Source organism: Amphiprion ocellaris, chromosome 15 (genome assembly GCF_022539595.1).
Source record: "Amphiprion ocellaris isolate individual 3 ecotype Okinawa chromosome 15, ASM2253959v1, whole genome shotgun sequence".
In the NCBI taxonomy this organism is placed as follows: domain Eukaryota; kingdom Metazoa; phylum Chordata; class Actinopteri; family Pomacentridae; genus Amphiprion; species Amphiprion ocellaris.
The window spans coordinates 29,270,001-29,291,313 of NC_072780.1; the positions used below are offsets into that span (position 1 = coordinate 29,270,001).

The 21,313-nt window shown below is 42.1% G+C and overlaps 1 protein-coding gene across 2 annotated transcripts in view; it reads left to right on the plus strand.

The window, feature by feature from the left end:
* Nucleotides 1-3,930: 3,930 nt before the first annotated feature.
* LOC111563194 (POU domain, class 2, transcription factor 2) overlaps nucleotides 3,931-21,313 on the plus strand; it is an 85,821-nt gene continuing 68,438 nt past the window's right edge. The window contains exon 1 of one of the 2 annotated variants that reach the window (XM_035944391.2): nucleotides 3,931-5,312. In XM_035944391.2, coding sequence (XP_035800284.2) covers nucleotides 5,213-5,312 — 100 coding nt within the window. In that variant the 5' untranslated portion in view covers nucleotides 3,931-5,212. The remainder of the gene's footprint in view (nucleotides 5,313-21,313) is intronic. The other variant, XM_023262149.3, reaches the window with a different exon arrangement.

The following is a 21,313-nucleotide window of genomic DNA, read 5'->3' on the forward strand; positions in this document are numbered from 1 at the left end:
CCCTCCCTCCGTCTCTTACTTCAGTGCTGTCCTGCATTTTACATCTTAAATCCATTACACCCAATCCAGGATGAAATGGGATGCAGAACATGTGTGAAATACGAGCACCGGCAAATTCACAGGAGGAAAAACATCTTCAAAGTCGGAATAAAATTATGCGTGAAATAAAAGAGAATATACTTGAAAAAAAATCCCCAGCCTATAGAGATAAGAACACAGAAACACATTCAGTGAGGAAAAAATGTGTATTCACAAACCGATTTTCACGCCGACTCTGATTTCCAGTGTGCTCCGGGTCGAGGCAGGCTCATGAGCTGTAAGCAAGAGCATTGATCTGCCTCAATGATCGTATCAAGGTGCTGTATTGACAGCATTGTGTTTTACTCTTTTCTGTTTGTCCTCTGCGGCCTAAGAGGAATAATGGATATGTAGGAGAGTTATTGGCAGGGCCCGAACTGGCCTATTGACAATCTGTCAGCATTGATTACTTAGTCAGTCCGCAAGAGGAAAGGGCGAGGGACATAGACAGAGAACTGGAGAGACAGAAAGAGAGCGAGATGCTGAAAATAGATAAAATGTCAGAAGCAAAAAATAACGTGTGCGCACCAAGAAGACGTGTGTGTTTATTAGGATCAGTGTCACATTAATGTGAGTGTGAATGTGTGTATGTGTACATTTGTAATAACACAAGTAACACAATCGTAATCATTCTCAGTGAATATTTTATAGTGTTTATTAAGCCCTGTGTAACAGCCTCGTAATCATTCGCTGCTTCCATTCGCTCTGTTGCCGCGCCGTGTGTCTGTGTGTGCGGTTGCAGCAGCAGCAGAGGGGTAGGTGGTGATATAATTGTAAGCTGGTATTGATTGGCCCCCCCTTGTTATTGATGAGGGAGAATTTAATTCAACCAACTCGTTTGTCAACATGACACTGCCATTTAACAATGAACTCTCTCTCTCTCACACACACACACACACACACACACACACACACACACACACACACACACACACACACACACACACACACACAGAGAGAGAGCAGACAGATAAAGAGCAACAAGATCTGTTCCTCCAATAGACTCCATGTAGTGCGGCGGACGCATTCGCTTACACAGATTTTTTTTTTTTTTTTTTTTTTTTTAACATTTCTTTGTTTATTTTGGCACAACTGATGCAGCATTTTTGGAAAACACTAAAATACTAATATGACATTAGAATCTGTACTGTATTTTTTGCTCATATTATCAGAAATATCAATTATTTGTAATAGTGTTCTGTAGTCGTACTGCACAGTAAATCATTTTAGTATGGACACTACAAGAAGTGCATTTTGAAAACTTGCATTTTTGTCATGTTCCCTGACTAATCTACTAGAGAAATCGGTCTAACTGAACAAAATTTACTAGATTGAAGGGTTTCTGGACACACTAGTTTCTATTTTTTAAATTTTACTAACAAGACACTGATTTTGTTGACCTGCAGACTCCAAATGTGTACGGATAAATGGACAAGGAACACGAGAGAAACGCTGAAAAGGAAGATTTGGTTGCAAAAAGAAACTTGCTTGAAAAAAAATTCTGATACACAAAGGATGGTGTTGAGCTAAAGATTTTCTGTGAGCAGGGTTTTGCAGATGTCTGACCGCAAAACCATGTATTAAGAGTGAAAAGTCTGGATGCCACCCAAAGCCAAAACACAGAGTTCAGATGCCCTTGTCTGTGTTACACCATATGAAAAAGGTTCTAAACAGCTTTTTAAAAACATATTTTTGTTGCACTCCTCAACAAAATCACCCCCATCTTTATGGAATGATTGATCCTTTCCAAATTGTCATATTTCAATGTTTATATCACAGACAAACCAAATATCACAATGTAATTTTTTCTTCCAGTATCTTACAGCCCTGTTCTGCACAAGCACACCGCTTCCCTGTCAGATGTGGATCTAGAAACAACAGGTTTTTGCTTTGAAAGGTAACAGGGAGAATCTATTTTAGGCTCCTTTTATACTGCTGTCTCTTTGTGAGTGTGTGTTTTCGTATGTGTGTAACTGATCAGAAGTCCACTATGGCCCATAAGCCTGCGATGTCAGACAAAGCAATCACCACAGCAGGTTGCAGAGTAGTTATAAAAGGATAGATATTACAGAAGGGAAAAAGAACATATTGCTATTGATGAGGCCCGCCGTGCGCCATATTCTTCACCTCTCCTTCAAATCCGCACACACACACCTCCCTCCCCTCCTGCGATGGACGCACAAAACACACTATATTCTACAAGAAATAATTGCTTTTGTCTGGAAGGAGTTTGGATCGGGGCTCCTCTGCGCTCGCCCTCATCTGGAGAGGGGGGCTCTTGAGGGACAACCGGTCGCTTCTTTATATGGCTGCTCCTCTCCCTCCTCCTCCTCCTCCTGCTGCCTTTCTTTCTGCTGCCTCTCTCACTCGATGGGCACGCGGATGTCATCTGTCAATGGGGAGTGGGCTTCTTCCTTTTTTTTTTTTTTTTTTTTTACTGGGGGCCCTCCTTTGTAATGTGACGTGTGTCTATGCATAGATTACATCAAAAAGCTGCAACGGAAATGCTCTGAATCAAAGGACACTTGCTTGAGATTAGGAACATCAGCATGACCTGTACAAATACACAAGTGGTTGCAGGACTACCAGAGAGGTTAAAGTAGGAGCCACAACCTCAGGAGTAGCATCAGTGTTAGTAAAGCAGCATTAGTAGCAGCTGATGGAGTAATAATACAAAATTATTTCAGGAAAGTGGCTGCAGTATGGGCTACTAGTTGTGGTCTTAGAGGCCACAGCAGCAACAGCAGCAGCAGCAGTCTTGGCAAAAAGCCCGAGGCCTCTCTAAATATGAGAGCCATAATTGATCGATAACTTATTAACAGCTGCAGTCTCACCTCGGAGTGTATACACAGAGAGAGAGGTGTGTGTGGTTTGGTCGATTTTCTTTTATTGACTGCGATATTTAGCGTATAGATTTTTCTATTTAAAAAATCCATGTTGGCGATAATCTGGAGTGTAAATGCGGAGCGCGGTGCGTCTGACAGCCGGCCGCTGGAAGACATGAGGAGGAAGAGGTGCTGACCGGGAGGCACCTCCAACATAGGCACACAACAAAACTGCAACTAAAACAAGGCCGCTTCATAGGAAAAGCACGTGATTTGGATTCAGCTCAACTGACATTTTACGCACATTTTACGCACACGAGCGCATAGCCTTCCCGAGCCCGACATAATTACTAATTTAACAGCCGTGGCTCTGCAGGCTTTGATTATCCACCTCTGTGGAAAAAAATACATTAGTTGAGTGCTGCAGGTGACCTTGCGTAGGCCAGACCCACGTAAATCTATATGAGAGGGAGGGAGAGAGAGGGGGAGAGATCCACCTGCTGAAATATACATCAAAGGTTCTCCCCTTTGAATTCATGTCCGCACATTGTGAAGAGGCGATCGATTTCTCGGAGGCCGGCGATGATGTGATTATTGGCTTCATTATAATGAAGTAATCAGAAGATCAATTGGCTGAATCTGCGCTCGTCTTGTACGGGATTAGAGTGGTCAAAGAAAAATGTGTGTATAAGGAAGGTGTGTGTGTGTGTGTGTGTGTGCGTGCGTGCGTGCGTGCGTGTGTGTGGTGAAATGTTAGTAAATCAACATGAAGAAAGCAAATGGATTTTTAAAAGAAAGATTGTAAACACATTTCTGTCCAACAATCTTTAATCTCAGCTCCACAGAATCAGATCCAGGAACAGCGAAGTATGCGCTGAGAGAGAAGCCCGAGAGGGGGGGTTGTGTGTTTGTGTATATGCATGTGTGTGCGTGTGTATTTGTGTGTTGGGGTTGAAGGGGGATCGAGGTAGAGAAGAGGGGAGGGAAGAGGGGGTAAGGACAGAAAGGGGGCTGGGTATCTCAGTCTGTCTCCCGGCCACAGCGCTCCGCCGTGCCAGAGTGCGTTCAGGCTGCGCGGTGTCGGACCGAAACCACCGGGGTTCCCAAAATAAACTGGAGGGACACTGATAGGCGCGCACACACACGTAGGATACCCACGGAGGCAGACCGGGAGAGAGAGAGACGGTACACCGGCGGATGGCGGAGCAGAGCCAAAGAATAGACTCCACAGCGTAAAAGAAAAAAGGGGGAACCGCTTCCCCTCCTCTCTTTCTCGCTTTGCGCTTCAGTTGAGGAAACCGGAGGACTGGTACTGATATGGATTCATTCATGTATTTTTCTATTGATTTTGCTTTAATTAGTGACCCCCGGTAGAGAAAGAGGGAGAGAGAGAAGCAGCGAGGGGAGGAGAGGGAGGAGCGAAAGTCAGACTGGGGTGCCTGCGTAGCCTTACTTTATTATTTCATTAATTCTATCTTTTACCAAATTATGCGTTTTATTATTGCGTCGCTTTGTGCGTTCTTCAGCAGACCAGCCAGCTACTAACCAAATCTTTAGGAGAACCAAAAAAAATACAACTCCAGTCTTACACACGGACAGTTTTCCCCTCGTTTTTCCTTCCCGAAGATTCACCGGTGGACAGTGTTTGTTTGAGACTTTTTTAATGACAGTGCAGGAGGAGAGATCCGTCTTTTATCAACCCAAACCAAAGCGAACCAGGCCGAAGAGGACACACGGAGCCAGAGGAGCCACTGTGATCTTTACGCACAGCCGTCTGGACACGATAAATTGAGTGCAATTGTGTCTGCGTTACGTCCAGAGCGGCGGAGAGAGAAGCACCGACTGCAACTACGTTCACATGGCCGCAGAGATCATAGATATCCTCGGATTGACAGTCACCCGCAGCCGGTATTAGCCTGAATGGAGAACCGCTGGTAGCTTTATTCATCCTCCAGAAGCTCAACAGTGTCCACTGCGCGCCCCGCACATCGCGGCGTGATCGTGTGTGTGTTCCGGACTCCGAGAAGTGAAGGGAATCGTAATGTCCGTCTGTCCACCGCAGCTTCACAAAATCCCAAAGTAGAGAGATGTGAATCAGTGCGGCTCGATTCACGCAAGAAATAAAAAGCCAAATACTTCGTCTCCCGTTTCTGTTTATTGCTCCAAACCATCCCGTCCTTCCACGCGGCTGCCCACAAACCTGGAAAGCAGACGAAGAAAGGCCAAAGAACGACGGCAGGACGACGGATAAGAGGAGAAGAAAGTGAGACTAAAATAAAAAACAACGACCCCCAGGTCGACAGAGGACCATGTTTGTCCCCCTGCCGGTCCCCTTCGTCTTTCAGAGAACAGCGTCCGACTTCAGCGCCTGGAGACTCAAGTCCTCGCTGGCTCCGCGGTCCAGCCCCGGTAAGACACCTCTCCACCGGTCCTCCTCTGCCACTGTGCACCTACACAAAGAATCACACAGATGCATTTGTTTTTATTTCTAACCCGAGAAATGTAGTTAAAAAAAAATCTTTTTTTTTTTTTAACTAAACTTGTGCATTCAAAGATAACAGAAATTAAATTGTTTCTTTTCAGTCTTTTTCATAATACATGTAACTCACAAGCGTTTTTCCCTCTATGAAAATTCCAACATATGCACCCATGTAGACTTAAAATATAAATTATTTTAAGTAATAATTTTGCCAATATGTCTAGATTCTTTTATTCCTATAAAATTCAACTTGTTTCCTGAATTAGCTGTGATTTTTATTACACATTTGCCACATTCTACTCTGTCTGAAATTCCACAAACGAATGTTTCTTGTGAAGGAAAATTCAAAATACAAATAGCCTAAAGGTATTTGTTTTTATTCTTCTGTCATTTTCACCTCTGCATCCCCTCCATAAAGAAAAAATAAATGTCTCCATATATTGCTCCAACTAGAACACTTACTTGCATATGAATCCAAAAATGCAAAACGCACCAAAATTGGATGCATGAACAGTCGGGTCATTAGCATCCATCACAGTCTCACAGAGGCACCACACTCGCTCCTCATCTTTTCCTCTTTCATTCATGACAATCCATCCATCTCATCCTCCATCCCATCTGTCTCCGCTCCGCTCCTCTCCTCTCCGTCAGCCTTCTCTCGGTCAGGTTTGAGGGGGAAATATTCATGGTCATCTATTGATCAGAACGTATTGATCCCTGACTGGGGCCACTGTGGGAAAACAGGCGTTCACTGTCAAGTTGGCTGAGGGAGAAAGTTTGGCGACAGTGGAGGGAAAAAGTGACATTTTTATTGAGATTCAAATTAAAATGCATGTAATAAAAAAAAAACAAATATATATTTTAGAGTTCTTTAGGAGACTCGATTGATCTGTTGATCAGTGGTTTTTCACTAAAATGAACTTATCACGCCTTTGTACTGTGCTTTAACGCATCACGATTTCTATAACATTGGTTTTGTGAAATGCAATGTGGTCTTAATGACATTTAATGGTAATTTTTTAATGTTTTGCTGCTACTACAATGTTCCTATTGTATTTCTGAAGGATATTTGCATATAATCTGCTTCATGCATGAAAAATTAAATGTGCTTTAAGCATTATACATAATGTTACAGTGCGCAAAAGTCAAGTTAAAGATTGCAGACGGTATTTTTTTGTCATAGCATTAGATTTTTTTTGTGTTTTGGAGAGTTTATAAACTTTGTTGTGCATTGTTTCAACAAAAACCAAAAGTGTGTGCGGTGTGCTGAAGTGTGTGTACACATGACAGTGTGTGAATCTCTGCCACCTCCATCCATCCAGGCGGAAATTTCAAAAGACAGATGAGGGTATACGTGTATGCTGATCCTCACCGAGCCATGCAGGGGTAATTCAGGCTATCACCTTAAGTAGGTGTCAGGAGGAGAAAAACGGTCGAGGTTTTAATGAGAGCTGCTTCTGGAGCCTTTGACAGGCGACATATAACCACCGGCCTCTGCTTTTTTTCCTTTTTTCTGAGGGGGTGGGGAGGTGGGGTCAATTTCTCTGTGGGTCCTTTAAGAAATTAAAGTAAAACATGATGGGGGAACGAGGAGAAGAGGTGGAAGCTGGGAGCACGGGAGCATTGAATGAGTGAATGAATAACAGAATGAGCGAGTGCATAAATGAATAACAAATGAATGTGAAGGTTAAAGTATCAGTTAGCGGATTAACATGTGAAAGAATCCAGCGGATGAAAGCAGGGAAGGAAACGGAGAGAATAAACAGTTGAGTGGTTGGAAAAAACTAATAAAACAGATTAACAGTGAAATACAGAAGCGGTCATTTAAAGTGACTACCTGAGCATGATTGACTGTGGGGTAAATTATGTAGGTGTAAATTTAACAGAGGAGTAAATTGGTTAAAAAAACAAAAGTGAATGAAAGTACGAGTGAGCCAGCAGTTTTGCAGTTTTCCAGCCTCTCTGGTGTATTTCCACATGTGAGGAGAATGAAAGGGTCAGAGTGCCTGAGCCGGCTGCGTTTTTATTTAAACATGTTGGTGTGATAAGCAGCCGATACACATGAGACACATAAACTGTGCAGGAGAGCAAAGGCCAACACTCCTTTCCCCTGTTACTTCTCCTCTTTTCTCCATCTTTTATCCTTAATCTCCGGAGAGAAAGAAACTCCGAATCCTCTGTTTCTCATTGTTTTTTTTTTCTCTTATTTCTCTGAAGTATTCACTTTACACGAAAGCCTTTTTCAGTAAAATGCAAACTCTTTCTCTCTGTGCCTCATTCCCTGTGGACCGGGAGGTTGTTGAATTGGATTTGCCTGGTGTGGTTCGGCCAGGCCCCATAAGCCACTTTAGCTAAGTCTGTTACCCACAATTCTGTGTGTCTCTGATCTGCGCTTTTGACCGAAGGTGTGCATGTGTGCATCTGTACGATTGCCTGCGCCTCCAAGAGCGTGTGTGTTTGTGTGCGCATATCTGGGTGTGTTAGTGCAACCAAAGATGGAGTGTCAAAAGTCTAAGATGAGGTGAGCGAGGTTCAGTGGAGATGGAGTCCTAAACAGCAGACGCTAGCAGACAGTGGCTCTACTGTGGATCTAAACCGAGGGCTTATGGGTTTTTTGTCAGCTCCACTCTTAAACACTACACTGTTGAGTCCACTGGCCTCGGCTCTGCTGGGCCTAACACACATCACAACGCTTTTTAAACACACTGGATTCAATTTCTTGTCACAGATTCAAGTTATTCTTTAACGTGCAGCGTGCCTCCAAACATTGACGTTCCTGCACAGCTCAACTGTAATCATGTTTGTGACATATCACAAACTACACTACCGTTCAAAATTTGGGGTCAGCCAGACAGCTTTCACGCTTTTATTCATGAGCTAGCATAATTGCACAAGGGCTTTCTAATCATCAATTAGCCTTTCAACACCATTAGCTAACACAATGTAGCATTAGAACACAGGAGTGATGGTTGCTGGAAATGTTCCTCTGTACCCCTATGGAGATATTCCATTAAAAATCAGTCATTTCCAGCTAGAAAAGTCATTTACCACATTAACAATATCTAGACTGGATTTATGATCAATATAATGTTATCATCATTGAAAAAAAACTGCTTTTCTTTCAAAAATATGGACATTTCTAAATGACCCCAAACTTTTGAACAGTGCATGTGTCCAACCAACGTATCTTCGCCATTTGTTCCCTTCAGCCAACCAATCACATATTAGATGGGGCAGGACTTGACACCTAGAAAATGGAGGAGAAGCTTCAAGCATGTTGCTGAAGGGTTGGATTTTACCCTAAACTGTGCATTTTCCCCCCTAAATCTAACCAAACATGGACAGAAAACATGACTGGAAATATTGAGTTACTGCATCCAGAAAACTGATCCAGCTGTTTATTTGTTTTAAATGATGGTTAGAATGGTTTGGTGAATTAAGACAGGGATGGATAGTCTTTGTCGACACACAAACGCTAACACGTCAGCACTCACAAGTTGTTTATTACTGGATTGGTGCACCATCTTGGCACTTTCATCTACTTTTAAAGGATCTTAAACAGAAGGAATCTAAAACAATACAATTAAAAAATCACGAGACAGTCATTGCTGCAAAACCAAATAAATAGCACCGGTTGGTTAGAAAGTCCATTTTATTAACCACTGGGTTTTCTGTCTTTGTTCTTGGTGCCGTGGATTGGAGGGAAAATGGCTTTGCAGGTCAAAGTTTGGGGTTAAACAGCTTCTGGGTGTGTTTAGTCGGATGCAGTGGTGATTTCAGGTGAAGTGAGGTGCTTAAAGTTGTGATTTTAACAAGCATAATAGCCCCATATAAGATGCAAACTCTGGTGTCCTGGATCTAACTTATTGTTCCTCCAACCTCCTAACATGACCTTTGTGGCTCCCGCAGACTGGAAGCCCTTTCACTCTCCATCACATTGCAGATCGGTGGTACAGGAGTGTAATTTTTGGCAGATGAGGTTGGCTAATTGTGTAAATACATTTTTCTTTGGATTCAGCTCCAGAATGTCACCTGGCAGCAAGTCAGTGAGCAGGGTCGCATTATTAACTGCTAGCAGTAAAAGGAAATCTATTAGTCTGAGTTTTACTGCTTTTATGTCCTCTGAGTAACGTCTAAAGGCTGTTTTAGAATCTCCCGCTATTAATGGATGTATTATTACTACCTATGGAAATAGAAAAAGGTCTGAATGTCGCCTTGATCCCAGCCGCTGTATGAATGCAAACATTACACCGAGTGGATCCTTCAACATGTGAAGTATGCAGTAAAACTCAAACGCTTTCACCCCTGTTTTTCTTCTTTGCTTGCTTTATTTGTGGTGTGCATTATAATCATAACTATCAATTCCAAAGCATTGATTTTGAGGACCTGGAATAATATGGCACATGTTTGTAAGAAATGTCTTTTGAATTTTTTATTTTTACTCTTCATTTATAGGATTTGTTAACAAGGTCTGACTGTGATTATATTTCTCACTCTTTTTGTCAGCTTTCTACCAGACTCACCCTGTTTTCAGGTGTTTTAAGCTCTATAGGAGTGTAGTTTTTAGCATAGAGGTCTGAGGGCAGGAACGAGGATAAACCCTGACATCGTTTTTATGTCATAAACCGGCAGAGGACAAACAAAGGAGAAGAGAAACCAAAAACACAACACCTCATTGACCTCGCTAACCATTTTTACACCCTGCAATCTGAACGTTCAGATTCACCGCTGAAGGCAGGAGACTGGCTCATTTCCAGCATCAGATCTTTGCCGTTCAGACTCAGAACGTTGTGTTTTGTGCAGCTCGGAGATCTGACCAGACAGCCTCTTCTTCTGTGGTTTTTCAGAGGGCAGGCAGGGCGGAGAGGGACCTGTAGCTGCTGCTACTCTGTCCCTGCTCTGCACCACAACAAAGGAAATCTAAATGCTCTTTTATTTTATGTACACTGCTGTAAAATCCTCCAGGGCCACTGTGGCCCATATAAAACTGAGAGCTGTCAAATTCACAGAGAGAAGGCACGTGTCTGGATTGAGAGGGATGGTTTATTTATGTTGGCTACTCTGAGAGGCCCCTTATTCCAGCTGTAGTTATTCAGCACAGTGTTCATTTCAGCCTCCGGTCCAGCCTGTTCAGCTGCTCCGTCTGCTTTTCTACATAGTTAGATGTAGTAAAACAAAGTGAGGAAAAATCCTAATGATCAAACAAGAGGAGCTGTCTGGAAAAAATATGCAATTAAAAATACAACAAAGAAAAACAAGCGAAACAAACAAAAAAGAAGAATCCTGTGATGGTTTTGAATTACTGCAGCAGACAAAACAGTACATCAGTACATGCAGAAACAATAAGGCAATGTGGCGGTAGTTTATTGTCTTGTTTAACAGCCGTGCAGAGAAAGTTTTATTTTGGAGTTCAAAGCACAGACCTCCTGCCCACACAAACGCATACACAATCACATATACACACACACAAAGTGCTCCATGCTGCTCAATAACTACCTCCTCTCACACCCAGGATCTTCACCTCGCGGAGCCCAGGAGGGGGTTGTGGTGTTTGGGCCACACCAACCTGAGCCTGAGCAAAGGCCTCCGTGCCTCCATTAATTGGCTTTCTGTGTGTGTCTGTGATTGTGTGGACAAGGAAGTACATGTGAGAGGAAGACCGAGATTTGGCTCGAGGTGGGAGCATCCTGTCTTGTGTGTCTGTGCATATGCAGGAGGTCCACAGGTGTGTGTTTTCAAATTTGACTCTGTGTGTGTGTGTGTGTGTGTGTGTGTGTGTGTGTGAGAAGGTATTTGGAGCTTCTGACACTGTGAGCGCAAATAGTTGTGTTTATTAAAATTAATGCAAGCTAGAAATTGTGTTATTTGTGCAAATACATGTGTGTGTGTGCGTGATGCCAGCAGCCCTGTGCGAGCGGCAGACAGGTAGACGATTCAATAATTGCACGTTGAGGTCAGTTATGGATCTTTCTGGTATGTGTGGTTTATCTGGAAACCACAAGAAGCTCATAGCTGCCCATTGTGTGAGTGGTTTTAACCTTCCACCACTATTGATTAGCCAGCATTGACTACTCTCCCGCCACCCCATTTGTGTGTGTAGACTGTTGATGTGTGTGCATGCGAATTTGTGGTTTGTGGGTGGATTGAGAGCGTGTGTGTGGTGACGTGAGTGTGCAGGAATGCCAGAGAGTGTGTGTGCGTGTGAGGACACCTGCTTCAGAGCGTGTGTGTGAGTATGGATCAGATTTTAAAAGGGGCAGCGTTGTTGGTGAGTCCCGGTGCTAACGTGATTGCGAATGACAAAGCGTCCAGGCGGGTTTGTTAGCTCCATAATGGGGAATCAATAGACACAACACAGATGTCAATACAACATGCTTTATTGCGTTAAGCCGCCTCACCCCCACCCTGGGCTCTGCACACACACACACACACACAATCACACACGCAAAATCCATCTGAGCTTGTATCTGCTGCATCGAAATACATGCAGATTTTGAAGTGTGTGCACATTTAATCACATCCAACAGGTTGTCAATTTATACTATTATCTGTTTGTGTGTAGTGTCTCATATGTTTGCTGTCTTTTCCTGAGTTCACTTCTCAGTAACATACCAGTCAGTGCTGCAATAAGCAACCCTTTCTCCTAAAGGTTATATTCTTACACGACTAAGCTTCATTCTGTTTGAAATATATGTATTTTCCTCCTGAAAGATGAAACTGTGGCAGCAAAAGCTTCCAGTTTAAAAGGAGGTACAGAGGGAGGATGGAGGCATAAGGAGACCAAGGTTCGAGTCCCGTGTGGGAACATTATTCTTAGACCGAAGTTTCATTTTTACTACATGTATACTTTCGGTTTGCACTTGCTGTTTGGTGAGATTCAGACACCAAAACTGTCTGGTTGGGTTTTTCAGTAAAAACCTGAGTTAAAATTTGAAGCTTCTCGTCCATTTTCTGGGTTATTACGGGGATGAGTCTCACCTCATCTAATGTGTGACTGGTTGGCTGAAAAGGAGCGACAATAAAGCAGTGAAATAAATCAATAGAAAAGATATGTTGATCAGAAACTTAACACAACAAAACATAATCCAACACCACCATCCCTCAAAACGTAATTAGGAATGCAGTTTAGTGGTTTAGAAGTATAGCTGAATATAATGATTAACATTTAGCTACTTATGTTAAGGAGATGTTTGTCATTTAGATCAGTTTGCTTGCTCTTATTTTTATAAACTTTTTGAGATAAAAGGAAGAATATTTGACAAGAAGAGTATATATGAGTGCAGCTGGAACATTTTATCAAATTCTAACCAATCTGTTTAACATTGGTCGTTAAATATTTGTTCATTTCTACAACAGAATGGACAAATACTAATCCACTTTATTGGAAATGATAATGGGCTGATGGAGAGTCCACAAATCACAAATCAGTAATGAGTCACTCATATTTGAGAGTTAATGAACTTGTCAGTACTGCTTCTGGAAAGTTCTACGACTCTTCCTGATGGGCTTGGTGAAGTTGGAGGACACTTTTTAGTTGGAACCATTTCTTAGATGACAAATGGTGGATGAGAGGAAATTACGATGCCTTGGTAGAACCCTAACTGATCTGCAGCATCCAGCTGTCAACAGCCTGTTCTCATCTTTCTCTTACCATCTGTGGCTTCATTATTATTTAAATAAATCTGCATTGTTTTACTGGTCAAGGGAGAGTCTGTGTACTGTTGACTATCTGTTCATTGTCCATTAAAACCACGTCTCTCTAGGTTGTTGGTGAACACAGTGATCAAGAATTTTTGACGAGTTGAGCAGCTCAAGTTAGAATTTTAAGTTTTTCTCTAAGTCAGAAGTCATTTATGGTTTTGTTCAGTGTATTTATTTCAAACCTAAAATGCATCACTTAACTAGGAGACACATCCTGAGGAAAAACTTCCTCTTGCTGAGCTGCTCTCTTATTGACAGCGCAGTCATTACTGTTTTCTTCACTGTGTTTCCCAGTTTTCACTTCACAGAGAATCTGTGTGATCAGTCCTTTGTCATCTTCTTTCTCCAATTTTCTCAAGTTTGTGCCCATTGGATTCTCCGTTTCTCTTTTTTCCCCTGCAACTTTATTGAAGTCCAAAAAAGATGATTGTGTTCCCTTTATTCCAAACAAACTCGAGGAATTGAACACAACACTTTTCATGTGCCAGCAGACAGTTCACATCACACATCATATCATGGTTAAAAGCAAATGTGGAGTTACCGTCTGTAAACAGGAGCAAAATTGTCACATATATATATATATATATATATATATATATATATATATATATATATATATATATATATATATATATATATATATATATATATATATCTGTATGGTCATATCATAAATGCATCATACAATGTGCATTACCTTCCCAACACACACAGACACACACACACACACAGCTTTTGTCTTTGTTACATATAGATGATAGAAGCCATTTCACACTGTGGACACTACCTGCTGTGCACATTGGAAATAAAAATCTCCCCACAACCAAATATGGTCGCCTGAACTCTGCTTCCCTTCTGCTGCTGTCCGTGTGTCTGTCCATCCAAGCAGCTCAAACTCATTGTTACCGTGGAAACATTCATAGGCCATTAGACACACATATAGGAAAGAAAGAATGCAGGTAAATGCCGTCCTCCTCCACACATAAACACACATGGATCCCGCGTTGGACAGTCATCTTAGTCTTGCGCTCTTGATGGTTGCCCTTAATGGTCCCAAAGACCATTAAGGGCTAAATTGGCTGTACTCAGGCTATATTTGACTGCCCTGTGTGTCCCACTCTCTTTGGGTATGTAATCGGCAATCATATGTAAGTGTGTGTGTGTCGGTGTGTGTGTTTGCAGCCATTTGCGGGTTCATATCTGTCATGTCTGTCCATGTAAACACGCGCACTTCTTAAGTACTTATGTCTTGTCTGTGTGTGAAATCGGTGCTTCCCTGATGGCTCGTCTCATGTGTGTGTTTATGTCGGCCAGTGTCCATTTTACACTCACAGCAAATAATGAATTGTGGGCACAGCAGGGGACGTTTTTGTGGTTTAACACCAATGTGCTCCCTTAATCGAATGTACTCAGTGTGTGCTGCCCCTTTGTCCGACAAGGTGTCTGTCGATGGGCTTTCTCCTCAGCGCGCATAAATGCCATAAAGAACCCCGTGCCTATTCATTCATCTCATAGCTCACATTCCTTCTCTCCACGCTCCTCTCCACCTCTGCTTTCACTCTCTCCATCACTCTAATTCCCTGCCTTGGCCCGCGGTGCAACCCGGCGTGTTCGGCCGGAAGAAGGGAAAGGCAGAGAGAAACGAGAACGCGAGGCCAAGAAAGGCATGAAGGCTGCTCAGCGCATTAGTGGCTGCTCTGAGGTCGGGTCTGCTGCTCACCTTCTAATTAAGCAGAATAATGAGGTTTCACGCTGTACAGGAATCAGAGGAGAGTGTGTGTTTGTGTTGGGTTGGGCGTTAGAGTGCTCCTTTTTGGTTTCTTTGCCCGTTTGATCAACTGAATAGTGCAGGGATTCCATACCGTGTATATCAATATATACACAATGCTGATCAAAAGTTTGGGGTCTCTTGGAAATGCCCTTATTTTTGAAAGAAAAGTAGTTTTTTTCAATGACGATAACATTACATTAATCAGAGCTGATTTTTAATGGAATATCTCCATAGGGGTACAGAGGAACATTTCCAGCAACCATCACTCCTGTGTTCTAATGCTACATTGTGTTAGCTAATGGTGTTGAAAGGCTAACTGATGATTAGAAAACTCTTGTGCAGTTATGTTAGCACATGAGTAAAAGTGTGAGTTTTCATGGAAAACACGAAATTGTCTGGATGACCCCAGACTACCGTAGTGTAGGTACATAAGAGAATACCCAACATTTAAAACACTTTAAGAATACTTTAAAAGGTTTAAAGTCAGATGTACATATAATTTAACTAAAGGATGAGTCAAGACATCAAAAAGTAAACAGTCCACACGACTATTGTTTGACAAAATATGTCACGAGACACACATAGGAATGCAAAAATCACAACAAAGCCAGTCTACACTGGCAATACATAAAATAATTCGACCCTCTGAACCTCAAAACTCGCCAGCAGGTTTGAAAGGCAAATTGCCCTTGAAAAATCACCAAATTTCCTTCTTTTTTATTGTCAAAAATTGATTTTCACCACTCTAGTAACCAAATTGAAGCTTAAAGTCAGGATATTTTCTCAAAATCACCTAATTCTACTTGTCTAATTTAAGTTGGCCAAAAAAAACAAATGGTTTTACTGGTGATATATTTCTAAAAAACTGAAAATGCAACGCTGCTTTGGCGCAGATTAAAAGTCACGACTGACTCAGATGCAGTTAATAGTCACGTGACAGTAACGTGACAGATTGGACACAAATTAAAAATGTAAGTAGCACAATATCTATATTGTGTTGAATCACATTTTTACTCGCCCATATTGGCAACACCTTTGGACAATTGGAAAAATGTTGTACACGATTTTTTTTTTTTTCCAATTTATGGCAATATAGTGGTGTCATCCTGCACAAAAGATATTTCTGAGGTCTCTCTCCTTCCAGCTCTTATTGTGCTGTTGCCATAGAGGTGCAGAACTTTATAATCCAGTGAAAAATGAGCCCAGAGTGACCAAAAAACAAACAGAGCTTTAGAGGGTTAAACAACAGATGCTGTGGGCACAGCAGAAGCTTTAGAATTTTGGTGAAATGGTGCAGCAATGACAAGTAAAGCTGTAAAATTGTAACTGCTAGCGGTGTTGAACATAAAGAAACTGGTGTATATATATATATATATATATATATATATATATATATATATATATATATATATATATATATATATATATATATATATATATATATATATATATATCATTGTTGTTGTTTCAGTCATACTTATTGCGTAAAGCAGCAGTGGACGAGTTGACATCCTCAATTCCCAAACTCCATTTACCCTTTCATATAGATGCACAAAAATCTTTGCTTTAAAAAAAAAATGTCATTGTCTGAGAGACCTGTATCACCATTTGCATGTGGTTGAGACGCCTAGATGTAGTATATGGATGAAGTGTATATTTTCTTTTATTTCCTGGTAAATTTTGTTTCTTGACCTCATATACCCCCAGGGTATAGGAAAGAACTCAGTCATTTTCAGTGATTGCTAAAAATATATATATGTTTTTTGTCTGCTGCTGGGAAGACAAACTTATGAATGGAAAATCTATTCTCGTAGACAGACGGACATAATCAGGGAATAAATCTGAGGCTTACATTGAAGCATATTGTCTTCAGTGCTAAATTTGTAATGTTTGGACCAGTATTAGTCCACTTTCATTCTTTGTAGGCAACCTGATGAAACCTGTCTGTATTTTAAATGTAGTAACAAGTTCAGTGAGTATTGATGAGTATATAGCAGCTCTACTGTAACGTGTGTGTGATCTGCTGCAGGTGTGTGTGCTCGTCTTGCAGCTAATGTCCATCACTGCCTGCTGCTGGAGTGTGTAATACAGAAGTGCTGGTCTTTTGTGCCAACCTGAAGGCAGTGATCTTGTTCCCCTGCTTGCATGAATAGAGAGAACAGGGCTTAGTGAAGGCTCCTGTCCTCCTTCACAGGTTTCTGACATAATGAAGCCAGTGTGTGATCTCACACAAAACCTTTCTGTGGAAGTGTGAGTAAGCTCGTCTTGATGCGCGCTTTCACCATCTCAAAGCTGCAGGGTTTCTTTTTTCTTTTTTTTCCCTCGCAGAGATTAAAATGACAGGGTCGTGGATAAGCAGAACAGTGTGTGCGTTTGCGAGTGTATTGCTGCTGTCTGTGTGTGCTCGAGTACACTTTCCTTGCTGAGTGTTTGCATGTTGATGCGTAATGTAATCTTTGCAGCGCCACGGGGACGGTTAATGCTCGCCAACATAGTTTGTATCAAGTAAACCGCGCACAAAGAGCCGACGCGTGTCCTTTGTGTGGCCCTTTTGCATGTCTGCAATTGTATGTGTGTGTGTTTCTCAGCAACATGAATCTTTGTGGCCAACAATCTTCCCGCCGCTGATACATTTAGCTAATAAAGCCGGATGACAAAAGTGGGGCTAGTTAGATTGGATTCCACCTCTTTTGTCTCCCCTCTCCCCCCGTCCGTCCTCTTGGCTGGTGGTCAGTGATGTTTTGGGGGAAAGAGGACAGATTTAGACCCCCCAATTTAATTTAGCAGACAGGAGTTATGGAAATGAACTTGAAGGGGGGAGAGAGAGAGAGAAGGGGGCGTGTGATGAGAGGGGAGGATGGATAGGAAGGAGGGGAAGGGGTCCCCACATTTACCTCAGGAACACCACGTCCTTCCTGTCCTTCCTCGCCCCCCACCCACTCCTCCTTCCCTTGAGCCTGTCTTATTGAGGGGCTAGCGGTTACTGTGAAGGGTTTTTAGTGAAAAACGTAATATCATGCAGGATGGGCTGGGTTGTGGGTGGGTGGGTGGGTGGGGTGGGGGGGGCTGTATGTATGCACAGAGACAGAAGTAAAGTGACAACAATAGAGGATGGAGAGTGAAAGGAATGGTTGGGGGTGGGAGGTGGACAGGCGCTGGGTCCGGCCCTTTTTAATAAATCTGAGTGCTCTGGTTAGTGCTTCAATCTCCTGTACTCAACTAACCCCCTGCCCACATTACACACAGACACACACACATGCACACACTGCCAAATACATACATGCACTTACTCTCTGTGACTCATTTTCACCCACATATGCTATCGCCAGACTACAAGCTCAAGGGCTTTTAGAAGGTGCTTTTTCCAGACTGTACAGCTGATGCTGCTCCTAATTGTACTATCAACCAGATGTGAGCACAGAAGTACGAAAAACAAAGGCGTTAGAGTTTTATATTTGGTGTTATAATATTAATTTCTTCTTTTTTCCATTTTCTGGAACTTTTGCTTTGTTGACAGTCTTTCTTCAATTGCCTCGCCTGTCAACATGGAAAGGTAAAAATTGGTGCCGTTGTGCAATTTCAGCCAGCATAAAAACAGGCTAAGAGCAACGCTGCTCCTCAAAAACACCTGGATGGGCTGTATATGCTGCATCTAACGCACGCAACGAATCCAGTTTTGATGCTTTTTGAGTGCCTGGTGAATTAAAGTTTTAAAAAAATCCACACTAAAAACGAGCTGTTGCCTATCTACCTTACATTTCTGGGTCCATTTTGCTGTTTGAAGGTGTAATTTTCTTATTCGTCATAGATAACTGGCCGAGTTCAGATGCTGCAATGTCACGTTAAGATGTCTCCAGCAGCTACAGTGCAGTGTAATAGCAGAAAATCTTTGCCCTGTCTGAAGCATCAACAGTAAACATCAGGTTTTGGTCTCAGCCACTCAGATGGAAGAGCCTCTTTATAGACCCTCCATTTTGTTCCAATGTTTAACATTTGTACAGAGCGAAACTGTAAAACCGCCGCATAGAGTCGCAATGATATGTAGTCAAAGACAAATTGAGTTTTTTAAAAAAAAAAAAAAAAAAAAAAATAGCCACAAGTCCTTGCTGTTGCCGTCTGTACTGACACACGTCTGGCAGCTCCAACCCAACAAGTTCAGGGCCATTCTCTGTTCAGTCTGCCGTCAAAAGGCACGCTGGAAAATGCACAAGAGAAATCACAAAGCTGAGCACCAGTCGGTTGAGGCAAAGTGGGAACATTACACCACTTCATCATCTAATAACTTCTGGAACCCTCAGCGCATTGATATCCAACAGTGTGAGATGATAAGATATTATTGTAAATCAAGTGCACTTAAAGGAGCTCACAATAGGCAAATCTAATTAGCTGAGGTAATCTATAAATGAAAACTTAACAAAGACAAATGGGCTGTTTGCTCAGGTGGGTTACCTAGCAACCAAAAGGTTTGTGGTTGACTGTGAGCTGCTGACATTATAATGATCCTTATAGCCTCTAAACTGCCTCTGAGAGAAAAACCGAAGTTACATTAGCAACCCTAAAAATTATGTTCCGATACAACAAAACTGTATACTCATTTACAGTTTGGAAGAAACATTTTTTGTCTCCAAAACTGGAGCAACAAAGTCAGCATCAAGAGGTACAAATTGAGGATGGTGGCATTATCCTTATCCTTGATTTTGTTTTCATTTGCTGTTTGTTTTTTTGTAGGTACCAAAACTAGGCGAGGTTTTGGAAAATATCACACTTTAGTTGACACTTTGTTTGACGTTTGGCACCAAAACCAATTGGTTAGGTTTAGGGATGCACAGTTTGGGTTAAAATACAACCCTTTTGCAACATGTTTGAATCTTCTCATCCTTTTTCAAGGTTACCACGGTGACCAAGATTTCCAATGCAGGTTTAGCTGCCCGGGAAGATTTTCAGGAACTGTTTAGTAGGGTTACATCCCTGTACAACTAAATTTACCTTTTGAAAGAAATGAAATTTCACACCAAAAGGTCAGACTGTGACATAGTTTGAAGGAGCCACAGAGTCCAGTTGGTCGGCACCTTTACGATGATAGCTACTTGTTAGACGCTTGGTTGGTTGAGGTAGATGTCTGATCTCCCTGAGCCTGGTTCTGCCAGAGGTTAATTCCTGTTTAAAGGGTTTTTTTTTTTTATTTCCACTGTTGCCAATGGTCTTACTCAAACAGAATCTTTGAATTTGTTGGATTACTCTCAATAGTAGATAGATTTAGGATTCATTTTCAATATGTGACCAACAGAAGTTTGCCTCTGAATATAATTGAGAATGCAGTTTATTTGAATGGGAAGATCATTTTTAAGAAACAGGGCGAACATGACACACTGTATTTCTAACAGTAAAATCTTTAGATGTGTGCAAAAGTTTGTAGTCAAAAACAACCTTTTGCTTTGATGGATAAAGGGCAGATTTTAAAGGCTAGGCTTTGTATTCAAAGCTGCAGTTTTTTTCCTTTTTTCTTTTTTTTTTACATTATTTAAAGCACCTCGACTGGACTGTGAAGTTGCAACATACTGTATCCCCCCTCAGACGCTCAGAGGCCAGACATACTCACTCGCAGTTTTGAACACATAATCGTCTTCACACTCTGTGGCTCCAATCTCTTCCACATACAGTACACACACATTTACTATATCAGATAAAAGATGAAAAACTCTTTTTTTCTTTCCCCTTTTTTTTCTCCTCCCCAGCTCACCTCCTTATCACCGGGGCCCCCTCCTCTCCTCTACTTTATCCTCTTTTATTATCCTCTCCTTTATTTCCTTCAGCAGAGGAGTGCTCAGTCCAGAAATGAAATTAATCTGTTGTACTACACCCCTCCCTCCTGCCTCCGTCCTCCCCTCCTTCTTCCTCCCTGCTTTCCCTCCTCCTTTCGCATCTCAATCTCATTCTCTCTTTGCTCTGTGGGGAGGATTGGACTCGTCACTTTAACCTCTTCATATTGGATATGAATCTGTTAGCCTGCCTGCCCCTCTCTCTAACACTTCCCACCTCAATCCACACAGTTCACACACACACACACACACAGCCAAGTGCATGTACACAAATACAAACACGCACACACAAAAAGGCGCTGTCACACTTATTTACGCACTTGCATGCACACACACTGTGTTGAACATAAGCATGCACAGACACTGTACTCACACACACTTCATTCCACACAGGTATCTAAACAAATCTTTCGACAAATCCCAATCCTGCCGCGCACACACGCACACACATGTTGACATCTCTGACAAACCGTCCTCCGGCGGGTTTCTCCCGGTGCTTCAATCAAAGCCATTGATATGAATCTGGGCTGTTTTCTCCATGCTGGCAGCCGCGGCAATATAGCAGCTGTACTTTTTAGCAGCTACACATCTTTCATCAGGGCCTGTGCCTGGAAAATAGCTGTTCACAGCCCCTCCCCTC